This window comes from Aspergillus alliaceus (assembly GCF_009176365.1).
Source record: "Aspergillus alliaceus strain CBS 536.65 unplaced genomic scaffold BDW43scaffold_72, whole genome shotgun sequence".
Lineage (NCBI taxonomy): Eukaryota > Fungi > Ascomycota > Eurotiomycetes > Eurotiales > Aspergillaceae > Aspergillus > Aspergillus alliaceus.
In genome coordinates, this window is record NW_022474755.1 from 83,069 (window position 1) to 107,016 (window position 23,948).

General features: G+C 46.2%; 7 protein-coding genes across 7 annotated transcripts; 4 read left to right on the forward strand and 3 right to left on the reverse strand.

The window, feature by feature from the left end:
- Positions 1 to 3,430: 3,430 nt before the first annotated feature.
- Positions 3,431 to 4,247, reverse strand: BDW43DRAFT_292542 (ankyrin repeat-containing domain protein). The gene has a single exon (XM_032043731.1). It carries the CDS (start codon positions 4,140 to 4,142, stop codon positions 3,651 to 3,653), a length of 492 nt encoding a protein of 163 aa, XP_031894836.1. The 5' UTR covers positions 4,143 to 4,247; the 3' UTR covers positions 3,431 to 3,650.
- A 3,921-nt stretch (positions 4,248 to 8,168) lies between these two features.
- On the reverse strand, positions 8,169 to 8,836 carry BDW43DRAFT_316306 (uncharacterized protein; the record flags this gene model as incomplete). The annotated part of the gene is made up of 2 exons (XM_032048262.1): positions 8,169 to 8,774; positions 8,828 to 8,836. 2 exons carry the CDS (start codon positions 8,834 to 8,836, stop codon positions 8,169 to 8,171), a joined length of 615 nt encoding a protein of 204 aa, XP_031894837.1.
- A 3,317-nt stretch (positions 8,837 to 12,153) lies between these two features.
- BDW43DRAFT_316307 (uncharacterized protein) lies at positions 12,154 to 12,462 on the forward strand (the record flags this gene model as incomplete). Its single annotated transcript, XM_032048263.1, has 1 exon — positions 12,154 to 12,462. One exon carries the CDS (start codon positions 12,154 to 12,156, stop codon positions 12,460 to 12,462), a length of 309 nt encoding a protein of 102 aa, XP_031894838.1.
- A 785-nt stretch (positions 12,463 to 13,247) lies between these two features.
- On the reverse strand, positions 13,248 to 14,858 carry BDW43DRAFT_232992 (class I SAM-dependent methyltransferase). Its single transcript, XM_032039547.1, has 3 exons — positions 14,132 to 14,858; positions 13,628 to 14,067; positions 13,248 to 13,573 (listed from the first exon to the last, which is right to left on the reverse strand). Exons 1-3 carry the CDS (start codon positions 14,505 to 14,507, stop codon positions 13,337 to 13,339), a joined length of 1,053 nt encoding a protein of 350 aa, XP_031894839.1. The 5' UTR covers positions 14,508 to 14,858; the 3' UTR covers positions 13,248 to 13,336.
- A 295-nt stretch (positions 14,859 to 15,153) lies between these two features.
- On the forward strand, positions 15,154 to 17,405 carry BDW43DRAFT_292550 (uncharacterized protein). The gene is made up of 5 exons (XM_032043732.1): positions 15,154 to 15,541; positions 15,644 to 15,739; positions 15,798 to 16,275; positions 16,344 to 17,133; positions 17,315 to 17,405. The coding sequence occupies exons 1-4, from the start codon at positions 15,250 to 15,252 to the stop codon at positions 17,038 to 17,040; spliced, it is 1,563 nt and encodes a 520-aa protein (XP_031894840.1). The 5' UTR covers positions 15,154 to 15,249; the 3' UTR covers positions 17,041 to 17,133; positions 17,315 to 17,405.
- Positions 17,406 to 20,170: 2,765 nt separating this feature from the next.
- Positions 20,171 to 20,663, forward strand: BDW43DRAFT_304220 (GFA family protein; the record flags this gene model as incomplete). The annotated part of the gene is made up of 2 exons (XM_032045562.1): positions 20,171 to 20,236; positions 20,316 to 20,663. The coding sequence occupies 2 exons, from the start codon at positions 20,171 to 20,173 to the stop codon at positions 20,661 to 20,663; spliced, it is 414 nt and encodes a 137-aa protein (XP_031894841.1).
- Positions 20,664 to 23,539: 2,876 nt separating this feature from the next.
- BDW43DRAFT_316311 (uncharacterized protein) lies at positions 23,540 to 23,795 on the forward strand (the record flags this gene model as incomplete). The annotated part of the gene is made up of 2 exons (XM_032048264.1): positions 23,540 to 23,612; positions 23,674 to 23,795. 2 exons carry the CDS (start codon positions 23,540 to 23,542, stop codon positions 23,793 to 23,795), a joined length of 195 nt encoding a protein of 64 aa, XP_031894842.1.
- Positions 23,796 to 23,948: the final 153 nt, after the last annotated feature.

A 23,948-nucleotide genomic window follows, 5' to 3' on the forward strand; every position in this document is an offset into this window, starting at 1 on the left:
TCGGATTTACTCAATACGATCAATTTACTATTCAAGCTATCATGTAGGCTCTCAAGCATAGCAACCTCAAAAAGAAAATTCACCTGAAACGCATGCAATGCTAGTTAGCGTAGCAAGCCATCTCATCCACTGGGATGTTATAATATGTTCTTCCGCTAAGAACCTGTCAGAACTGGCCGATATTCTGCTCTTTGATCCCGTCTACCACATCCTCAAACCTTCTCCAGCGGTGTTTTAGAAAAGACATGCCAAAGGATGGTCAGCATGTGAATCCCATGCAACTGGCTCAAGCGGTCACGCACTTAAGACGCATACATACCTCACCTCCACCATAACTATTATTGGTCGGCCGACTCATTCCTGTCAAATGTTGGCCTTGTTAAAGCCTTATCATAATTTGCCTCCCTCCATTGTCTCAAGCGTCGATACCTGGGATTCGCCATATGTTATGAATACAATTTAGAACAGACGTGCGTTCCGTCCTACATAGCCGTGCAGTATATACCCTGATATCACTTTGCGCATAGGGGTCGTACATCTGTCCCAAGAGCCCTATTTTGATGGTGTCGTTCTCAGTGATGACATTCCTGCTCCGAAAAAATCGTCGCTCACGACACCAGATAAAACAAAATCTTGTACGACGTGAACAGCAGTCTTTCCCCAGTGTGCTGGACGCGTAGAATGTCATATCAAGGGTCTGGTCTGCATCATTGTAAGTAAATTCTTCTCAATTTGCGTACAGATGGACTTTGACAGTAACATACCTGAGGCCAACGCCCGTGGCATGTTGACGCTTAGCAACTCCCCGCGCTTCAACTCCCCGAAGCAGATTTTAGAATTTGCTCAAAGTATCAACGTCAAGAATGAATCCACGATAGCCTTGCTTATAATAGGCGTCTATATCTTCGCAGATACCTAGTCCCCAGATCATAAGCAAGATACGCATAGCCGTCAATCGCACACGAGATAACACTCCATAATAGTGGAGGGCTTGACCGAGCTTCCTAGCCAAGGATGAGATTGTCTATTTTGGAGCAACGGGCAGGCCCCAAGCCATTTTACAGCAATATGAGACTTGCCTTGTGGCCGTATTTCTATGATTGAAGCTCGTCAGACGGTAACGGATTGATCCCTGCTGCACTTAAGTCTGAGGTAGCGGTTCTAACTTTGACGATTATAGCCTCCTATCCTTTCGAACCCAGCCTTCATCAGCTTCTTCCCGGCTTCTAGTACTTTGTCGGACATAAGGTTCTGTACAAGGTTACGGCTTGTTACTTCACGTCTGTCCGGTTCCTCAGAAGTATTCGTATTTGACTCGACGTAGTCACACGGTACGGTGTGTCTTTGCTTTGCCACCTCTACGTCGCAAGGGCTCGTCGACTAGCCTTTCCATATCGTCAATCATCGAGTCATTATTAACAAAGACGAGTACTCACTACGCGATGTGTCTAAAAAGTTGATATTCTAATCGTTGGGTAGTGCTTTTTTTTTGTGGTTTTAAAATCGTATTAGATACGTATTCCGCGAAGCACCTTTTTTTTCAATTTACCTTCATATATTGATGATGTGTGGTAAATAAGACCGTTGACTTCTTTCCGCAGTTCCTTGTGTTCGAAAGGAAGGATATTTAAGCATCGTCTTGAATATATAATAACGGTGTGGCCAGTGCTGGTAGGTTTCAGAGTAGAAAAATGGTTGGTGTGTTTGTTGCAGCAATGTAGTTAGGTATTAATAACGATTTTTAGGCTTAGGTAGAGAGGTTCCGGTATGCAGGCGATCATAAAGTTCATGCATAGTCAGAATTGGCATTACAGCAGAAATACCAAAGCACCCTTATGGAGGAAGAAGACGTTAAGTGACTGTGACCTGGGTCTTGCTAGGTATCGGGGGGGATTTAAGGAGTGTGGCGTATGACGGTTAGAACTAGGGGCTAGGCTTGGTGGATATTGAAAACGGTATAGCACTTCTAGATTGGGGACTGGGTTTGGTATTCGGTGTCCAAGCGCAGTCAGGTTGTTTTCTTGGGTGCGAGAATTATTGGAGATCTAATGCGCTGCAGGCGGGGGAAACGTTAAGGGATCGAGCGTCCCGAGGCAGGTCTACCCATTGATAGTCTGGTCAATGGTGCTTATGCAGATCTGGGAGGACAAGTTCCTTGATACAGTCAGTATATGCTCAATTTATATAAGGTAGAAGCGTTCATGTCTAGATCGTGCACAAAATCAGCCCGTAGTTGACTGTTGAAAATAATATCTTATTAGCCGAGTTATAAATGGGCCAAGATAACCCATATTGACAACAAAAGCTTAATTTAATACCACATAGCTTAAACGCAACCATTAATGATAACTAATCTTTAACCAGTATTCTCATAGTAGTATTTTGGTATGACGAAAAGCATTGAAGTATCTGCTTTGAATGAACCTCGGCAGGAGATATTTACCGCGCTAAGTCTGTCATCAGTCGGTCTTAACGGATTGTCAATACAGATATGAGTTTTATTAGACCAACCCATGCGCATTGCCTTCAATGGAGGAGCTCTAGAGATGCCATAGCAACTTCAGCCGTTTGTAGTCACCTCATTCAAACCGTGAAAGGAAATCAAGATACATACGAAGGGAGCAGAGAAATCGAATGGAACATCCTCTCTTTTCCTCTTCCTTTTCTATGCTTTTCTATGCTTTTCTTATTTCTACTTTCCTACATTTACATGTTTTATTCTCAATAACTAGGGTAGTTACGAAAACTAACCCTAATTACCCTTACATATCAGATCTTACGTGTTAGGTATTTAAAGTGATTATGAAATATTAATTAATTATAGCACCACATTAGAGAATACCTTCCAACGCATAAACATGCCTGTATACCACCACCAGTAATTTATGACTCGAGTACATAAAAGACCTCCTCGAGATCATCACGGATCGGGATATGTAGCGACGCTCCCCGCTTTCCCTTTCGGTTATTTAGAAGAGGATTCGGAAGCTTTCCGGCATGTCATTAATTATGATCTAGGAAGAGATTACTTTTGCAAGGGCTAATGCCAAGGACTCGCTAGGCCACTCTCGGGAAGCTTGTATGAGGAAATATTACCCAGCTAGACTAATTAAGGACAAGTACGTATCGGCTTGTAAGCACTACTGCTTCTAACTAAAGCGACGCTAAAGTGACCACCATGTCTAGTCGGCCACGAGGTGCCTTCTGTTGATCCTGTTGGCTGGTGGATAGATGTCCCAGACTCCTTAGCGAGTTCATTACTGTAGGTCCACCGAAAGAGCGTTCATCCCGTAGCCAGAACGAGCTAATTGTGGTGTTGTAGCAAGGATGTGCCAGAGAGACGAATTCCGTTGTGTGGTTGGTTGTGGTCCAGAGACTTCGTGATGCGTCCGGGTGGAGATGGTTGGATGCGGAGCTGATCGATTGTTCGGTTGAAGCGAGCCAGCGCTTGGAAAGTCGTAACCAGAATCCGATTCTTTTTCTTTTTCTTTTTCTTTTCTTTTCTTTTGTCTTCTTTTTTTCCCTTTTCTTTGGATTTTCCGTTTCCTTTTTGGGCTTTTGGAACCCCCCCCTCCACCCCCCCAACCGATAACTTGGGATAAGATGTGGATGAAAAGATGCAAATGAATTCCGAGAGAGCTGTCGAACTCTCAAGGGCCGCGCACGCTCACATTGGCATGAAGGGGGGTCCATTTCCTGCACGGGCCAGCCCCAAGAATGATCTCCGGGGTAAGGCCGCACTGCAATTCCGTGCCGCTTGCTATTGTGCATTCTAGAAAACAGCCGACGAGGTCAGTGGGATAGTTTTGGTAGGCGTAAAAAAGAGGTATTCTGCCAGCGTGGTCTCGAATACAACAATTCGCAGATCGTTGGAGCAGGGTTTTGACAATTGTTTGGGAGGAGAGCTGGGCTGCAATATGTAATGCAGTTTGGCCCTGATTGTCTTGGGCAGAGGTATCGGACCCGTAGTCCAGCAAAAGTTCAAGAACGTTCGCGTGGCTGTGAAGGGCAGCTAGATGGAGGGCTGTTCGGCCTGCCGAATCTTTGGCAGTGAGCACAGTATTATTCTTTAGGTATTCGGTTTGGATGCCTGCCACATCGCCGGCAGCGGCAGCACGGAGAAAGAGCATCTTGGAATCCATTATTATGGGCAGTACTGGCTATTTGACTTTCCAAAAAGTGAAGAAAAATTCGTAGATGAGCTAACACGAGGTGTGATATTCGGTCTTTTATATTCCAGAGGACGGGCATCCTTCTCGCACTTTTAACCAGAGGTACCGCCACTAAGGAATGCAACATGATTAAGTTCCAACTACAGAGTAGTCTAGATTCTCGCGAGGACCGGTTGACAGGTCGATGCATTCAAACTTCCCCCCGGGAGGTTAATTAGTTTTGCCTCTGGTAGGATCACCTTCAACGTGCATCTCAAGGCCTAGAGGCCTTCACATTAAATCTTAGGACCGATTATTCTTTTACGTAAGTTAAGCTCATACCGGCCAATAGTAACAGGGACGACAGGCACATGCAGCAAAAGAAGTCACACAAAATACGAGAAAAAAAGAAAAATATAGGCTAGGTACAGCATGGTGACAGCAGCGAGGTTCTCACACACGACAACTTCCCTTTTTTTGTCTAGGGTCACTCTGGGGGTCGGAATGATTATAACCCTTGGAACTGCAGATGTGGACTGATATTGGCCTGAGTTCCCGCCTCTTGACTCGCCGCAGAGATGGAGTGGGACCCCGGCAAACAGCCTAGGTCGGGACTCGGGAGATCCGAAGGTATTTTCGGCCGTAGATGTCGTGATTTATGGATTGGGTCTGGGTCGAACTCGGTAACATATCCATTATCTTCTCACATCTGATTTGTTCAGCCCTTTATCGCCTCGTGTCAAGGTTTGCTGTCAAACATTATATGGGGTTCCAGGGGGTCTCCGTTTGAGTCCTTCTCCCCGGTTGTTCTTGTCCTATTCTCTATGGTTCAACAGAGCTCTCCAAATGGGTAATAGGATTTACATTTGAGTTTGCCACACGGGAGGCCAAATTTGTAAAACAATATGTGGCCAGAGATAGGTGCGTTGGAATAGCTTAACTTAAAGTACATTCCGAATTGATGGGCGGAAAGCGGATACTCGACCGCTGAGTATATTACCAAAAAGGGTCCAGACATACTGTATACCCACCCGTCCATGCATACCGTTCCGGTGCGACGGCTGGAGAGGGTCGCAGGCTCGCAGCTACGAATAATGATTCAGAAATTACTGATTCGGGGTGGATCCCCACATTTCTTTTCTTTCCTTCCTGTCTGCTTCTTCCTAACTTTTTCTTCGTTCCCCCCAAAATTTTATATTAAGAGCCTTTTAGGGCTTACCAATACTCAAACTTTCAAGTCAGAACTTTGAATTGTAAACATCGAGTAACCTATATTAGAGCAGTTAGAGTGCTTGAGAGAATGTAACAGAGCTCATTACGGCTATAGAAAACATATATCTTAGACAGTACTCTCTAGTTATTCTACAATACACTAAATAGAAGAATCAGTGATGGAAATATCGCTTCTAAAAGGCTCGAATAATTCTGTAACCAGATAGCAACATAGTAGATACAAAAGGAGAGTGCAGATAATTGGATAGGTACCTATTTTTTCTGAGCATCGCGACTCTGTAAGCTCTTTTCCCGTTGTGATTTTGAATTATCCGCACTAATTTCCAGAGTTGTGTTGCCCGGCCGGAGCAAATCAAAAAGGAACCTCATTCCGTTCCTACTGATCAGACGGGGACGGATTTCCAAAAGACCTTGTAGTCATCCTTGCTCGTGGATCAAGGCGAGCCATGTCCCTAGAGGGCGTATATACTTTTATACGTGATGTGGTATGTAAATACGTAAATAACGAAGCCAATTGGCAGCAATTAATATTCAATTCATATAATGGTAGTAGCCTCGGTATACTTGTCAACTTATCGGGCTAAGAGACACGTGCTAAACAAGCAAAAAAGAGACAGGTAAGTGAGCGGGTCTTCACAATATGAGCCATATACCTACAGGTTTCCATAAGTTTTACTATTTAAGTTAGTTCTAAAATAGTGGCAGCAAACAATCGGCAGCTTAATTTATAGAAACTATACTTCCCGGTTGGGATTTCCCTGCAGTAATTTGCGACTAAACTGATATCGTCCCGACTTCACTAGCCTCCCTTAGGGCTGCAATTAATACCAGAAGCCACCGAAGGGGAACCAATTCACGCACTTCTAAAAGTACCCCTCATTGCTAATGTTTTGTTTCTACTGTCGATGCTACTTTGCCCGGTCATTTCGAGTTCGTTATGAATTTATCCGCAGTCTGTGGCCTGGGACTTTGTCAACAAGTCACCCTAGCACTACTAAGGCTACTCTTCCTCTGGGACATTTGTTTTACTCATACGGCCTCAGCAACTCTTAAAAAGACCAGTTTGACACACAGACACAGAGGCAAGAATGGGCATCTTCGCGACTTAAATCATCCATTGACTCCTTGTGACGAATACCTGTTGACTCTCTGTTTTGTCGTCCTCTCAGTATGTGCTATTGCGTTACTTGCCCAAGTATGTTTCCGGCACCACCGGTGGCCCTGGGTAATCTTGCGCTGAAGCTTATGTATACGTAATGTAGGCTTGTCGCATATTCATCGCGATCGTTAGGAAGGAATTGCAAGACAGGTTCGAAAAAGGATATAGACAAAACACTAGGTTATACTTGGCAAAGCACGGGAATAACTTATTGGATCTGGAGGTTGGGAGACAAACTCTGAGAACCGGCGCAGAGTCGCCAAATGGTCGTGTCCACAACAACCGGTATGTGACTCGGTACGGTGGTATTACTGAGGAGGTGGTGGATGTGAACGGAGTACAGAAAACAGTCCTTGTTGTTAAGGCGAGCCTTCCCTGGAATGGAGTCCAGGATGCGTACACTGATTGGTTCGAGCGTTGGAATCTTCAAGGCTAAGAAAGAATCGACAGATGGAAAGATCCGACTCACTGAGGGTGATTGGGGTTCGGCTTTGCTGTACTCAGCGAAGTTGACTGGGTTTTAAATCCTCCATGGAGCCCTTTGACGAGTGAATCTTAGACGGAAGCAGAAAGGTCCTCTTTTGTTCAGGCTTGAGACTTTCATCCAGCAGACTACATAGCCTTTAGAAGTCGGTGGGGAGATTAGGACTCCATGGGGTTCTCCCCTTTGTGCCATATCAATCGACCCTAGGTGTGATGATAGTTGCTGCAGGCGGCACTAGTTTAGAGACTAAGTTAAGGGCACCGAGGGATTCTGTGCGGCGTCATGAAGCCACACTTGTTTCAGGTGTGTGTATAGCAACCAAGAGTTATGCTACCTCCCTGCCTTGGTGGTCACTATGGTTGTAAGCCTTGGTGCCGACACCGCCCGATATCAACTGTGCTAGCTGCAAAAGATACAGCGAAGTTCAATGTGCCTATCAACAATTATCCTGGGTTAACCCTAAGCAACGGCATTTCAACTACTCATAAATGGAATATAAAATGGTTCCACCAGCTCTACAACTTTGCCTTCTCCTGGGCGTACAGTTCTCGTCTGGCAGGCCCTCCACGGCTCCACGGCTTCCGTCGCCCAAAAAGGTGTCTTTCTGATTTTGATACTCTGTCTGGAACCGCCACTTCTGTGCGAGATGCTGAGGAAGACGCTTTGTTAGCGCAAGAAATATGTAGTCGCCCAAGACTGGTAGGAACTTGAATGCACTGAAAAGTCTACCTTAGTACCTGCGTGGCTGTCGAGTACGGGATAGACTTACTGCCCACTGCCACCACTACCGACGAACAAATTCTTGTAACCAGGATGGAAATCCGTAATGAAATCGCCTTCACGTATACCAGCACAGCGCTACCCGTTCAAACGGACGATCGGCTAGCTCAGGTAGTATCTCGCGCAATCCTTGCCTAAGTCGATTCTTCCCCATCTGCTGGGGAGAAATTGGCACGTTGCCGAGGAGCAATCAGCGGAGGGGACGATATATTACAATAGTCTGATGATCTTCCAGGGTGGGTGCACGTGTATATGCCCAACCATGAACCGCCATTTCCGGTGTCTCGGTATTCTTCATGGGGAGGGATGTTGAACCAGCCCGTTGAGAAATTGGCGTAAATCGGTACGTTTTTGTACTTCTTCACCTCAGTATTTGTGAGGGGGTAGAACCTATTACTTGAGCTGTTGACAGTGCTGAGTTGGGCATGTTTACTAGCCCCGAGGTCCAAGCGCCGGAGGCAAGGACGGAGTGATCGCCTAGAATCGAAGTTCCAGCGAGAGTCTGGACTGCTTTGATGTAGTTTTGTGAGTCAGTGTCAAGCCCGACAAGTATTTCAGCCCGGCCGCATATAAACGAGACTCCCAGTTCAAGACAGTCGTCATGAAGCTGGCTGACAGCCTTGCTTGAATCGACCCATCCTGCCTGGTCATTACAATAACCGGTGAAGTTGGGACTTGCTAGGGGCCCACTTAACACCGGATAGCTGGCCTTCGCGGCGGCAGCATTGCCCAGCGGTGTCCAAGGCAATTGCTTCTTTGTTAGCGCCGCCGTCGTCTTTTCGATCAATGTCCAGCCGTGAGCACTTGCATTACCCGTAAGAATGTATGATGTGGGAAAGAAAATCCCGTTATACTTCGGTAATTTGGACCGTTTGAGGTAGGCTTCGTATGCGATGGTTAGATAGTCTTCATCGGCGTAATCGAAGCGGATGACTCGGGAGATGGCTGAGGCGGATCCATCGGGAACCTGGATTTGTTAACCACTCTACTACATAATGAAATCTCCATATATCAACACACAGGTGGCATGTGCCTATAGGGTCTAAAACGATGTTCTGACTTTTCAGGAAATACGGATGTATATCAGTACTCCGCTCACGTAAGTCAGGGATTCCGAAACTTCTTAAAACCCCGCGGAGTTCCGACAGGGAACAACGGAGGCAACAAGCCTGTGAGCCCTGTCAGTGGGTCCTCGACTTTCTTATGAGAACTGAATGCTAGCTACCTAGCCCGACGGAAAGATTCCAAATGCACCGCTGAAAGACCCATATGCTCGTTTTGCCAGTGTCTAAATCTACAGTTGGTATATCTCCCTAGGGAGCAATCTAACGCGTGTGGACAAGCAACGAGAGGGACAAAGACGTGAGCTTTCTCAGAGCTCTCAGAGCTCTCGGTTGTAATATACTCCCTGTCTCATAATGTGGATACACAGAAAGTCTTCAAAAGATCGATTTCAACCACTTGAAGCACAAGTCAATGGCATCTACCAAACATTACAGTTTATTTTCTATATCTTGCTTTGTCATACGCTTGTCTGGTAGGCTGCAACAACGGTGGTGTTTTAAGATCGTTCTCAAACCGTAATGCCGTGTCACCACCGCACCCTTAACAATCCGGGGGAGCGACTTAGAAGACACCTCTCACAATGTAACGGACATGCTACCTCGCATAGTAGGGTCTAGTAATAATACATCATTCACACAATCATAGTAGGTCCTTAGTTCACATTTTCAGCGGTTTGGTATGGCCGAAACTAGCTAACAATCTCGAACTCCAAGCCGCCATTAGAAAGGTTTCGACCATCTGGTGGAAGTATACCGCACGAGGATACATTTGCAACCTGTACCGATGTTCAACCAGGAGGGTTTAAAAGCACGCTTGGCGAGCTCCCCTTAATTCCTTGTCCATAGTTTCCTAGCACTTGCCTTTTGTTTCTCTAGCCATGAATTTTACAGTGGGATGGAGCCGCAGGCTATCCAATTTTATGCTCGCTCCGCCGAGGACACAGCTGCAGAAGGCATACCGCGACTAGGGGTCTTAGAATCATTATGATTACTGGCACTAAGGGACCTCATTGGTAGGTGGATTTCTCTCTATACCATGTTGGCATTGCCTGTGTTAAATCGCCGAGTTAGGTCAAAGGCCAGCTCGGGTTCGGATGACAGTTGGAACAGTCTCTCGGCTAGAAACTCTACGAAGCCTTGGTTCGCCAATGTAATTCCGACGAGCAAATTGAAGATAGAAGCTCTCGATGCCGTTGAAGTGTATTCATACTTGAGAGGGTATGTTCTCCTCAAGTTTTGGCCTTTCAACATCACAAAGAAAATCAGAATACCCAAAGAGTGCTCCCTGTCCCACCCCATCACCTGCTTGTAAGGATGGTGATCGTCCTTTTGATCTTCACACCCCAGAGGAAGTCAAAAAGGACCTTGGCATCAATGCACACCTCATTCAGATGATTTGTGTTTGGGGGGATTTTATGCGGTATATGCGAGAGATACAAGCTGGTACCATTGAAAACCCCTTGGTTACCTGAGTCAATGCACACAAAGCTGAGTGTGAAGTTTTATGTGACCGAGGCCCAAACCCCGCAGAAGCACCAGCTCAGGAATACTTATTTCTCAAGGCGATCCGCAGCTGAAATCCCGCAGCACCAAGAATACTGTAATCCCTGGCTGGCTATGCAAATCCTTTCTCATATATCACCCGTCATCTTAAACCATCCCTTTATTCATTTAATTGCACTTCGTAACAATCGGGGTGTTCCTCAACCATGTTCGTTCCTTCAACAGACAGTCGACCTAGCGTTATTCATCTCTGGCTGGGTATCCAAACTGATACAATTCGTTGAGGACCTTCAATTGAAGTGAACGATCCATTGATTGGGTATGCTGTCGCAGCAACGGCTACTATACCATGGGTTTCCAGTTCGCGCGAGACTCCAACGTTTCTAAAAAAGCAAATGAAGACCTCAAGAGTTGCGCGAGGTTCTTAAGCCGTATTTCGACTACATGGCCACTTGTTTCTCAAAAGGTATGTTTCCAGCCGGATATTGATCATATCTGTGCTTAGTGTACCCATAGCTAAAAGTTATAATAGCTCGAGATCCTCCAACATCTTCAACTCGTTGCGAAGGACAAACTCCAGGAAGCGCCAGGAGGCAGCACAGTGATTTCATTTCAGCCTCATATGTTATGGGATTGATCCCCAACCTCACGGAAACTTAACATCACACAGGGCAGCTTCCCAGATCAAGTTCAACAACTCTGAGTACGTATTACTATTCGCACAAAAAGATTAATTTTTAAGAACGCCTACATGCCATGTTGACTGCTATATTTAAATCGGCGTCTGTACAGTGTCATCGATCTTCTCTGCATTAAGCCAGGAACCTCTCCCCTGAAAGTGGAGTTTCTCTACATAGAGGTCAACGCTGTAAGCGTTAATGCCGAGGAAAATAGAGTAATCATCGTGGGTCATAATTATCTTAAATCCTAGTAAAGTGCTAAACCTAGTTATGAGTCTATGACAGTCAAATGACCCACTTCTTTTCCAGCTCCCAAGACTCTGACAGACCAATATAGAAAATAAACCCTAAATTCAGGACGCACGCTAACAACAGGGCCTAGCGTTCAGCCAGCACAAGGACCACGCAGACGCCAAGTGTTATCTGAAGACAACACGATATACACCTCCACGCCCTATCTCGTATCTCAGGCAAGACACGCTTAAACATCAACGACTACAGTGAGTGTATAATTTTGCGTAACGGTAATATAGACGGCGGAGTTCCACTCCGTATTCAGTCGGCATCTACCGCTAGCTTGTTTTCGTCTATATTCTCCATAATTAGTAAGCCCTCCGAGGTCAAGCAATACAGCTACCCTAATGGGCAAGGGGGGAGGCTTAGCCACTGATCTTGGTTGATCATCGCCCTTCAATGACCTAGTTCACAGATTTCGTACAACGTATGATAGGTCTGCCTGTGTGGGGGTTTTAGGTAATTGGCGCGCGAGTTAAAATCTGTCTGCCTGCTGAGGATCTGACCCCGGCTGGTTACATCCTGTCAGAGTACCTTAGAGGCTTGTATACGACCCTGACACCACACCAAAACTAGTAAATGCCACGTACGAAAGATTTGCCTTATCACGTACAAATTTTAAAACATAATTTTTAGCTACTATACCTTGTTCATATATATTCTCCATACAAACTCCTATGCCATCTTTTTACCTCAATCAATATCAATCCACCACTATCCTCACATAAAACAAGTCTGACCCTCTTCTCCCCTCACATTTGGTTCTAATACACTGACTATATCCCCGCTAGAAAGGAGGCCCAATATGAAGCTGACTCACACCCTCCTTCTCATCGTCGGCACTGCTACTATCGCCCAGGCCGACCTTCTACCCGCCCCCGGCGCGACCGACGAAGAATGTGGCCGTCTCGGAGTCATGCATTACGATCCCTATGACCTTCCCGAAGGTGTCAAACCCGAAGACGTACGCAAGTGCGAAGCGCATCCTATGAGCGCACAGAACTACTGGGGCTGGGGCAAGTATGTGCCAAGGTGGTTCCCCTCATTGGACGCCCGTTACTGGTTCCCATCTATCGACTCCCTCTACAAATCCAGAGAGACTTCTGAAACATAGGATGATGTTTAAATGCGGGGCCAACTTTGTGTTGCCAGTGGAGATGGTTTTGGCGGGGCTGAATACACTGGCCTTGAGGGATGGTGTTGTGGTAGGGCTATTGAGGAAATTTAAGGAGTATGTATTTTTTTTTTTTTGATAGGATTTACATTCTCTACAAGCGCTGCATATAATGTTGGTTTTTGCGTTTATGTGGGGCTTGTGGGCGTGTCGTTGTTGGTCTTTATTGATCACTGTTCTTTTGCCTTGTCCTTATGACTTCCTGCCTGTTATGAATGATGATTTCATTCGACACTAATATTGTGATATAATCCGGGTGCGCCATGCACTATGGTCTGTTGCTACTTGATTTATCATGCCCAGAAGAGCTTTTCCATTTTTGCTCTTGGCCTTTTTCCTTGCTGGCATTTGGGAGGGATATGTTTTTAAGTGCGTTGGCTCCTGTGCTCATACGTTTTACTTCATACTCCCTGGCATAGTTACAAATCATCATTTGGAAGAGCTCAAAAAAGGTAGGATGCTCGTTTGCAGATTGCATCCATCGGAACAATTCAAATTGATGAGTGTAGAATTCGTCACTTTATCATTCTATTTGTCTCATAAATATATAGATAAATATCATATGAAAGGTTTTGAGCATTGGAAAGCAAAACCAAAGAAACCAACACCGGATCATGAAGACCGCAGCCTAGGGTGAACCCAGCTCTCTGCTTGACGACATACTTTTTGACAGATGTGGGGCATGCATTAAACAAGAGTGCCTTGTCAAAGCACCATTAAATAGTGGGGAAAGGATTCTAGGACAATGCCAAGATAGGTAAATGGCAAGCCTGCTGGGTAGCAGGGTCTGCGGCAGTGCTGGTCTCCCAATACCTCAGTCGCTGGGTTTCCTTCCCCAGACTACGTGAAATTTGCCATAGACGTGCACCTTGGGATCTCTCAGCTCCTTCCGCACAGCAGCCAATAATACCCCAACTTCCACCGTAGACCAGCCGAGGACTCTTGTGCACAGAGCAAGGGCGTACGACTCGAGGCTCATTATCATGACCTCCCGATGGTAGCGGCCCGCCTCTTTCAACCGTGGGTCTTTAGCCCATGGACCCATTGGAAACTGTATAAATCATATTAACGATTAAGCCACCCGGCCTTATCAGTAAATGCCTACCTTATAAACCATCTCCGTAACATCCCCAAAGCCTGCATCTTCCATGTTTTTCTTATGCTCCGATGCCACATTCATGGGCCTGTTAAACTTTGTACTGCCTTCGATGAGCAGCCTGAAGAACTCGCCTAGCGAAGGCGCAAGAGTAAGCGTGTCATCGTCGGAGAAATGCTCCATCTCAAAGTCGGACAATTCCAACCATCCCCCAGGCTTCATATGTGCATAGGCTTGGCGTAGAAGCTTGGGCCAATCGGCGATCGAGCCACCGAGGTCACATGAGCGGATGAAGTCGAAGTAATTTCTTTTAAAGGTCCAGTCGGCTTCTACATCATCCACGAAGAATTCAAGGTTGGGAGGAACCCAGGCTGGTTGGATCGGACTGAGATCGCTGCCGATGACTCTTGCGTTGGGATAGGCGTCGGCGAAGTCGATGGCCCATATGCCTGTTGAATCAAATTAGCGGTGAACAAAAGTATTCGCGGGGCCCAGATAAGGTGCAAGCCGGACCTGTTCCCGTGCCGATATCGAAAACGTGTTCAACGTTATCCGGAATAGGGGCGTGGAAGAGATCGCCGTTGAAGTGCAGATTTCGGACATGGTGTAATAGATCTTCGCGGTCCTGTTCTTGTTCATCGTTGGGCAAGACACATTGCCCTTCGCGATAAGAGTGATATCGACGGCCGTTCTCGTATTTGTAGTTCCTTGCTTCGGAGAGCAGGGAAGTGGCGTAGCTTGAGCTACCGGCACTTCCGAGCGCGGAATCTTCTGGTGAGGAGGGTACCTCTTCTTCGACTTCTAAGATTGGGAGGGTGTCCTCTGTTTGCCGATCATTGCTTACAGGGGTTGCTGCTGTGGTGTTCGCAGGGTGTTGTTGTTCGGTCATGTTTCGGGAACAGTCTGAGCGGTCGGGTTAACTTGGTGATGGGGATATCAGAAAGATAATGAGATGAGAGGCACATGTTGTTGAAAGGAGTTTGAGGGGGAATATCCATGAATCCCGGTTCTTCATGACTAGTCCAAATTGGTAAGGAGAGATGGTGATCTGGTGGACTGGCTTGTCGGAAAACACGGTGAGCTTTACCTGTCTCGGTAAAGGTCACCGGCGACATGGGAACCGTTGACCTTACAGTCACGGTCTCCAGAACTCTTCCGAGCAACTTGCAGGACGCTAGCAGCTGGCATGAAACTCCTTTTGTAGAATTGGTCTTCCCATCACGCCAATGAAGTCTATTCGAATCCCGTGTCAAGCCAGAGGTCTTTGCTAGACAAAAAGGGAGTAAAAAGAGTACTCATGGAGACTTTATCACTAATCAATGTATGGAGAAGCAATTGGCAATTAACAGTGTTGGGCTCAGTCCGATATGCAAAAGGCTGGAAAGGGAATGGTCTACCCGCTGGTAACGCGGGCTTGGTGACACCACGTGGACGAAACCCATGTTAATTTGACCACAAGTCACCTGACCCTAGCTTTCCGATATCCCCGCCCGGAACATTCCACCGGCCATGAGTAATGAGCCATATATCATACTCTATATGACTGACTGGATAATAACTATTCCCCTTCTAGTGAAAACCATACTACTGAGTTGCTACCAGTCAGTCATCCTGCGGAATGGATAACCATCATGGATGGTTCTTGTTATACCTGCCGCCGCAGGCGCATTGAATGCGAAATGTCAGAGCCGCCCTGCAAGAAATGTAAGAAGGCTGGGATAGAGTGCTTTCAGAAACGGCCTTTCAGATGGGTCCAAGGGGCTGCTTTTCGGGGTAAGAAGAAAGCTGCATCTGCCAAGGCCACGTCTTTTGCTCCTACGGCGTCAGCGAAGCTCAGCCGAACCCCGACAAGAACGGGTGAGGCATGTCCCGAGGATAAAAACTGTTCGGAGCCAATATTGGTCAGTTGCAATTCGGATAATGGTAAGGATGTCCCGGTTGAATGATATCAACTCTCTGGGCGCATGTTAGAGGCGAGCTGTAGCTATATGTGTCCTACTGGCTAACTATATCTCCGTCATGCAGGAAGGCTAGACTATCTTGGAGACACTGTACCACTACCCCTAGATGATCCTTGCTCGTCTAGTCTAGACAAGGTATCTAAATACTATTTATATTACTGTAAGCATTCTTCCTTCCTAGTTTAATATCCTGAGTAGGCTTTTGACGCCAAATGCAGATAGCAAATGTGTTTGCAAACTCTTCGTTATGTATGACAGTAACAGGAACCCCTTAAGAAAATTAATCCCAGCCGCCTTAGACAACTCGGTCTTATTAGCATCCATTGTCGCTCTTTCAGCGCGCCATATGGCTAATGGAGATCAATCATTCTATGAAGCGGGGACACCAACATTTCCGGGATTAACTGATGCCCACCATAATGCTCTTTGGTTCAAACACAAAGCCATCAAAGAACTCTCAGAGGCTCTCAATGATGAAGCATTTTACAAGCAAGATACGATAATTGCGAGCGCTTTCTTATTAATATTCCTGGATCTTCTGGAACTGGGAAGTGATAAGTGGAACTTCCACCTAGAAGGCGTAAAAAGTTTGATCAATCAGATTCAATCGCCCGCTGGGTCACAGGCAGGACCCCAGCAAGATCTGGGGGATACTATTCAAGGGATACGGGACTTTATTATTAGACAGGTTTACTTGTAAGCATCTCTTGGGAGTTTCTCACAGATTTGTAGATGCTTCATGCTGACCCTTATCCCAATTGTAGAATTGACACTTTGGGGACAACGTATACACGCCCTAGGCTACTATCTAAATCGGCTGCTTTGCGGCAGTCATTAACGCCTCTGCAAATGAGTGTTGACAAGTCCTATCTAGGGTGTCCTGAATACCTATTAGATACTCTGCGGTCGTTTGCACTTTGTAGGGACTGTCTTGCAAGCTCCGAACCTCTGGATGACGCTACTATATACTCCTATACATATGAAATCATGACTTTTCTTGACTCAACGCAGGCTTTCGACTGCCAAGCTTGGGCCACAGGCCTTTCCCTGCCACACTCAAAAGCTGATAGACACATGCTTTCTATATTGGCTGAATCATATAAAGTCGGTACTTTAATATACGGCAGGCGTGTTCTTAGCGCTCTTACTGGGGATACTACATCCCTAGATGGCCTGGTCCAAGAATTGATCTCTAGCATCGACACCATGAGGAGCGATGAGGCTCTGTTCAAATGTATACTCTGGCCTATGTTTGTGGCGGGTTTAGAGTCTCGACAACAGGATCAACGTGACTTTGTGATCTGTTGCCTCGAGAAATTCTGGTTCGAAACAAAATGTATCAACGTGGTTAATGGCGCCAATCTCCTAAAAAAGTTCTGGAAAGAAGATAGCCAGGAGGGGTCATCATCACAGTGGATATTTAGTATTGGGCAGCTGGGGCGCGACTGGCTTCTTATATAGAAGGTGTGGCCATACAGTCTAAGGGTGAAAGAGGTGAAAGATGATTGACTCGTGTCACTTAAGGTTGTTGCTGTTTATACCTCATTTTCTAAGGTATAGCCTAGCTTATCACCCCAAAACATATTTGGCAAAAGGGATCAGAATACATACTTGATCAAGCATGCGGGTAGAATAGTCTTGCACATCGGGCCTCCGCCATATTTTATTTATCCTTCCCCTCGGATGATCATCGCAACAATCTGTTTGATAAGCATGCGTCTGACGTGTATTATAGGACCGAAAGGAAGAGAACAATATGAGGCCGAATGGGCCGAGTTAGCCTTCGACGCATTTCCCGAAAGGGCAATAAAGTTGCGTGGTGTTTTCAACCATGCAGCCAAGCAGATGGGGTCACTTTCTATGGTTCATTAACAATCCGAGATGATATTTATCATAGTCTGTGATTGGTGCCCATAGTTGCCCCATGCATATATACTAACTAGCCTTTTGAGAATTTGAAGCCCCACTGATAAGCATAGAAGTATGTCATGCATCTATAAACCTCATAATATACTGGATATAGCTTCTAAGTACTGCTCAGTGCCCCTCCACATCTCCCCAAGTCCTAGTCAAGTCTACTACAGCCTGCCCTCAGATTCGAACAATATCCTCCAGAGCAGCCCAAATCGAATAATACGGCTGGACGGCCGTCCCCACCGACCCCTAACAACGCACACCCGCAAAGGCAGCTACTAAGCCTTCATTTCAACAGCTCCTCAAAGATGTCCCTCTCCCCGATAGCCCTCTCGCCCAAACCGCCCTTGAGTACGTCAAGACTGAGCTCCCGGCGCACACATTCGACCACAGCATGCGCGTCTCCTACTACGGTACAAACACATCCCACCTTAACTCTCCTCCCTAAGTATTCCATACATAACCCTTACCTCCCCGGGCCTCGTAATCGCCAGACAACACTTCTCGGCACTATCGACAAATACGTTAAGGAGACCTTCATGTCCTTCGACATCTAGAGTGGCATCTACGCGTTAGAATCCCTAAGGAGAAGGACGCTCCCGCGCCTCAAGCTGAGAGCGTCGCGGAGGCAACCATTTGTCACCAAGGACCCGGTTTGAGTTGGGACGATCCATTCTATTGGGTTGCTTATTCAGCTTTCTACGCAGTTTGGTGAGCTATAGAGCATAGGCACTATTTTTGATGGTATCATTTCTCTGTTGACGATGTCCAGATAATTTGGGCGCCCATGATGAGTATGTCCATCCTGATACTAGGGAGGATGTTAATAAGCATTACCATCGTCGGTTGTGGTCGAAGTGTTTCTCGGGTAAGTTGAGGGAGGAGATTGGGTTGAAGCATTGCTTGCTATCATAGTACTGCTGATGGGGAGGGGTTTCTTCTCGGGATTGAGAATAATACGTTAATGGAGCCTTATGATGGGTGGTTTTAGAGGTCAGAGGGACTTGGATGGGGCGGATTGTATAATGAGGCTATGTTTAGAGTTTGAGATCTGGTGAATGATGAGAAGAGTACGGAATCTGAATACTGTGAGGTTCTATAGAACCAGAGTATGATCCCCTATATCCCCCTATAAAGGGCATGTTACCAGTGACAAACCCCCAATGTAGGTAGATGCTGATGTGAGCATGCAGGTGCAATACGGTCGCTTTACCAACGCACTCAGCGCTGCTATCTTAGGGAAGGCAAAGGGCGTCGTGCAATACCTGATGGAAAAAGGCAACGCATATGTAAATGTGCAATTTCGTATCGGAAGCTGCATCAAATATGGCAGTGCTCTGGCACTTGTTGGAAGCGACGAAGCTTTGTCCAATGAGCTTGAGAATTTGGTCTACCAGACGAACGCAGAAGTGGATGCTCGACACCTGTACAGGCCATATGCCAATCCACTAAGTTATGCAACCTGCAATTAGAATGAAAAGGGCGTCAAGGCATTACTCTCAGCTGGAGCATCGGTAGAGTTCGGGTGTAATAATGGGCTACTTTTAAAGGTTCCTATTATGGACATGGAAAAAGAGAGTTACGAGCCAGATTATCAGCACAAACGTCGAGTCAAGATATTGAGAATGCTCTGGCAGGTATTCCCCAAGCTATGGGGCTATGAATTGATTGAACGAATACCATGGGGCCGTTTGAAATTTAAGGAAAGTGAGACTTTGATCGAAACCGCCTGAAGTAGACTACGTGGCATTGCGAGGGTTAGTTGGAGGCACAAGGCTATAACTACAGCATGCCTGGCCTAGTGCAACGAGGCCTGGTCAATACCTAATGACGCAGAAAATGGGATCATCTGCGATATATAGTATGACCTAGCATGGAAGTTTAACAGATGAAGGGGCTCAGGGAGCCATTCATTCTGATGATAAGAACCGTAGAAAGCCTTTCTAGTGTGACAACGTTGGGCAGTGTTCATCTCCAAAAGTTCATAGATTGCCTCCATCTGCATTACTACCGTGAGGTAATGACTCTGGAAGATACTAATTGTTGATGTCAGCTTTGGCCGGCGAGATTATCAGGCGCAGTTGCATGCAAACCTTCCAGGGGATAATCAACAACCCTTTATTGGCTATTGCTTAGGCCTCTGATCTGGGCATGCCTACAGAGTTTCTAGTATGTCCTCTCAGAGTCAGGTGCGGATTCTTCGCCCAACTTAATCGACCCTGGTTGGGAAACAGTGCCATGGTTCCGGCCAGCAATGCTGCGGTTCCACCATTGAGTGGGGTTAACCATTATAGCCCCACCGGAAATATACATTGGATCTAACTTAACACATTCGCCAGTGGGCTGACATTGCCAGAGGTAGTTCAAATCACTCGTTTTCATTGTGGGCTGGTGACGACCTCGCTTCAGTTTTCCCACACAGGCTGAGGCGATGAACCAAATACTATTAAGTGGATCTTGCGACAACCATATTTAGCATTGATAAACACTATCTTCCACTAGAGCGCTAGTCATGAACTTTCACCTATCGAGTCTAGCCCGTCGTAACTCAAAAAGGTCAGTCTAGGCTAAGTGTAAAAACTATATAGCAATACTTTCCACTCCCAAAAGTCACCATCGCTGTACAATCCCTCACATCTAAATAATCACACGTAGTTATCATATTTATCCCATAAAAATGCCTACCGGATCCTGCCTCTGCCACATAGTCAAATACCAGTACGACGGCGAACCTTCAGCAAAGGTAGTATATACATGCCAACCCCATCCTTTCTCCAAACCAAATAACCCTCAAGCAAAACTCACAAAAGAAAACCACCTAGGCCGTTTGCCACTGCCTAACCTGCCACAAGCTCAGCAGCGGCAGCTCCGCCAACCTGTTGATTCCAAACACCAATTTTCGGGTCACATCGGGATTCCCTAAAACCTACTCCATGACCCACGAAAGCGGCATGAAATTGACGACGCATTTTTGCGAGAACTGCGGCAGCCTCTTGTACAAGGTGGGCGATCGGGAAGAATTCAAGGGAGCAGTTATTGTTCTGGCGGGGACGTTAGATGATGAGGAGGAGTTCGAGAAGGCGAAGCCTGAGGCGGAGTTTTTTGTGAAGCATCGGGTTGGGTGGTGGCCGGAGTTAGGGGATGCGATGCAGTTAGGGGAGTTTAGTTAGGGGATCTTTTTAAAATTATTTTATGCCTTTATCGGGGTTTATGGGGATCTATTTAGTATTTCCTCTATTCATTCTGTGTTTTATGTTTTGTTGGAGGGTCTATGGGTAGGGTAGGGTAGTTGATATTAGTATTAACTCATGTATTCCCTGTTCTACAAGTCTAAGGATCTGCTTTAGTGAGGAGCAAATATGAATATCTTTAATGTGTCTATCGCCACGAAGACAGGGTTCGGTACCGTGCAGATGGGGACAGCTGGTCTACGTGGTAAACTAGTTGCAAACAATACGATGCCTCACAGTGCAACAAGAACCCTGACAGAGGAAGCTGCTCCTATTGCCTACCTCAACAGTACCCTAGATGCATCATTAGGCCCTTCTCCATACGGTCCTTGTGCCGGATATCAATAGCAATCTGACCGTTCAGGTTCATCAGAGACACCGGTGGAGCTAACAACAGCTCGGTGGAAGAAAACAACTAGCAGGAAGGGTCCTATACAGGCTTACTCTTTAAAGTAAAATTATATCTTACTATGCGATGGACTTCGCCGTTAATTCCAACATAAGAACATCGAGCTTCTTTTCTTGACAGAGCTGAGCAGAACTTGAAATTCCAACACCCACTTTCTCAACTACACTTCAAAACAATGGCCGCACTGAGAAACCTTCCTTTACGCCAGCTGCGTAGAAATGGATCTCTGGTTCCTCGCCTGGGATTAGGGTGGATGAGTGCGAGCGGAGTATACAATATACCTTTGTCGGAAGCCGACCACCTGACTCTTCTCGAACAAGCTTACCAAAATGGGGAGACGTTTTGGGAACATTGGTTTGTCTATCTCCTCTTTGAGAGCCAGAGGGCCACGAGGGCCCTAATAACCTTTCTTGCAACGACAAATATCGGGTGCTTCCCAGAAGAAGCGACTAGGGAGATATATAGAGCCTCTAGGAATACTTAGAGCTAGTGGAGGAAGCAGAAAGGAGAGGCAAGGAGTAGTATAAAGGGCAATCTAGGCACAACCTAGATGACACCCAGCAAGTGATGAATACTGAGGAGGGCATGGCCCCAAGGCGCTGGCGTAAATAGGTGGGTCGGGCGAGGAAAAGGACTAGAATGACCATACAAAGGATAGAGGGAGCTGACAGTGCCCCTAGGGACCACCTGGAGGGAGAGGCCTACTGCCGCTTGAGGAACATGTGTCTGTCATAGCCAAAGGCTCCATATGGATGTTAAATTAGATTAATAATAATAACAATAACCTTCAAACGTCGTTTATCTCTTGCAGAATCATATTCAGTCTGCATATCAAGACATACCGTACGAGAGTCGTGTACTCGGAAGGTCAAGGTGTGAGAAGTCGAGCATACCTTGCTCACAGATCTCAATCGGTTCCTTAACTTTTTTTTCTTCGTTCATTCCTTCCATTCGGCCAGCAATAGAAGAACTGGTCTTTCCCAATATTTGTGAGAAAGTTGTAAGCCTTATCTCAGGGCCAGGCAAGCAACATAAACTTGTCATATCGTTCCTTCATCCGTGACATGAGGTTGTCAATCCAGTTCTCAACCTCCCCAGGCTTAGGTAGTAAATCTGGAAGGTCGTCACTCGGATCGGTCACTGAGATCTCATCTAATTCCGCCTTGGACATATAATATTAATGTCAGCTTCTGAGCCCAAGAACCAAATACCATCGTCCTCACTATCTTCCTTCTCCATTGCCTCTTCACAATTTGGTTCGGGTTCTCGCTGAACTTTTGGGCTTGGATCCAGATTCCATCAATTGGCTCGGTTCGACTTGACTGCTATCCATGATTTAGGCTGAATGGGGAGAGATAAAACGACAGCAGAGTAGAAATGTACGGGATTCTTACAAGAAACTGGTATTAGGTGCGGGTGATCGATAGGATAAAGAGAAGTAGCTGTACATATAGCCTATTAAATACCTGGGCAATGATCAGGCTGTCAGAATACTATCCCTTGTGTGGCCTTTAGTGACTTCTTAGGTATATCACAGGATACGAAGGTGTGCTCCTATTGCTCTTTGTTGTTTCACCTGCCCTAACTCTGATTGCTGGGCTACCATACTATCTATTTTTAGGTAATAAGCCAATCCTTGCATGCAATTACGCATCATCGTAGATTAATTAATGGAAGCCGCTGCTGCTTCGACCATATCAAAGATTAACTGTCAAGGTTTCATTCACCTTCCAGATTGTGAATAAAGGGAGTATTTATACTACCTTGATTGTTTGGTACACTATACATACCACAGTGCCTAATTCTTTCGAAAACCGTATACTTTCCTTTTGTCTTCTCAGTTGTCGCTGTGATACTCAAGACATACAATTAAAAAAGCCACGCGGATAGTGTTCCAACCAAGGGAATTCTTACCCGTCCGTTGTACTCCGTACCTACATCTCCGATGAAGCATACTTGAACTTATAGTCCGCCATGGCATCCAGTAGGTGGTCATCATTATCGCCATAAATAACTACCGCCGTGTGACGGTCTGCACCCGGCCGTTGGTCGCCAGCGGCAGGAAAGGGTGTACATGTGTATGTGTATGCTACCAGCGCTAGTGCCCTTCTGTGAAGCTGGCTGGGCTTACATCAACCTTCTGCGGTTCGATTGAGCCAGTTGCCATGCACTAGAATATTCCCAGAGAGGTGCTAGAGCTCGAAATATACCAGCCTGGGATATCACCCAACAGTGATATGGAATATCTTCCAATTTCGATATTGAGTAGTTTACAAGCTAGGTTATGGGAACTTTCTGCGACATGGCTCTGTCGAGAAGATCAGTACAGTAAGTATATCGCCAGAAAGGTTAGGACAGGAGAAAGCGGGTTTCGAGAGGATCTTACAGCCGAAATGTTCAAGCCAGAATGGCTCGCTCTGTTATCGCACGGCGCGTGATGTCTGTCGACTGTATCCATTCCAACGGGGTTGACCATGGAGGTGTGTCTACGCGTCTTACGCTTCGATAATCATATATCACTAATATATTACTTACACGTAGACCTACATCTCTGTAGTGTCGTTCTGCGTCTGCCAGCCCACTTTAATAAGCTTCCAATTCCACAGATATACGGTAAATACAGCACACCTATTCCAGAGCCTATTATCCGCCATGACGGCTAATCAGTTAGGCCCACCGTTCCAAGCGCCGCCACCCTTCCACTATGGTTCGGGAAGTCTTCCAAAGACTTGGTTCCTTCAGAGGTCAATATTCTACTCGCGGATTTCAGGGCATTGTTCGCACCTTCGGCAGAGGACCAGTATGAGTCCCACGTA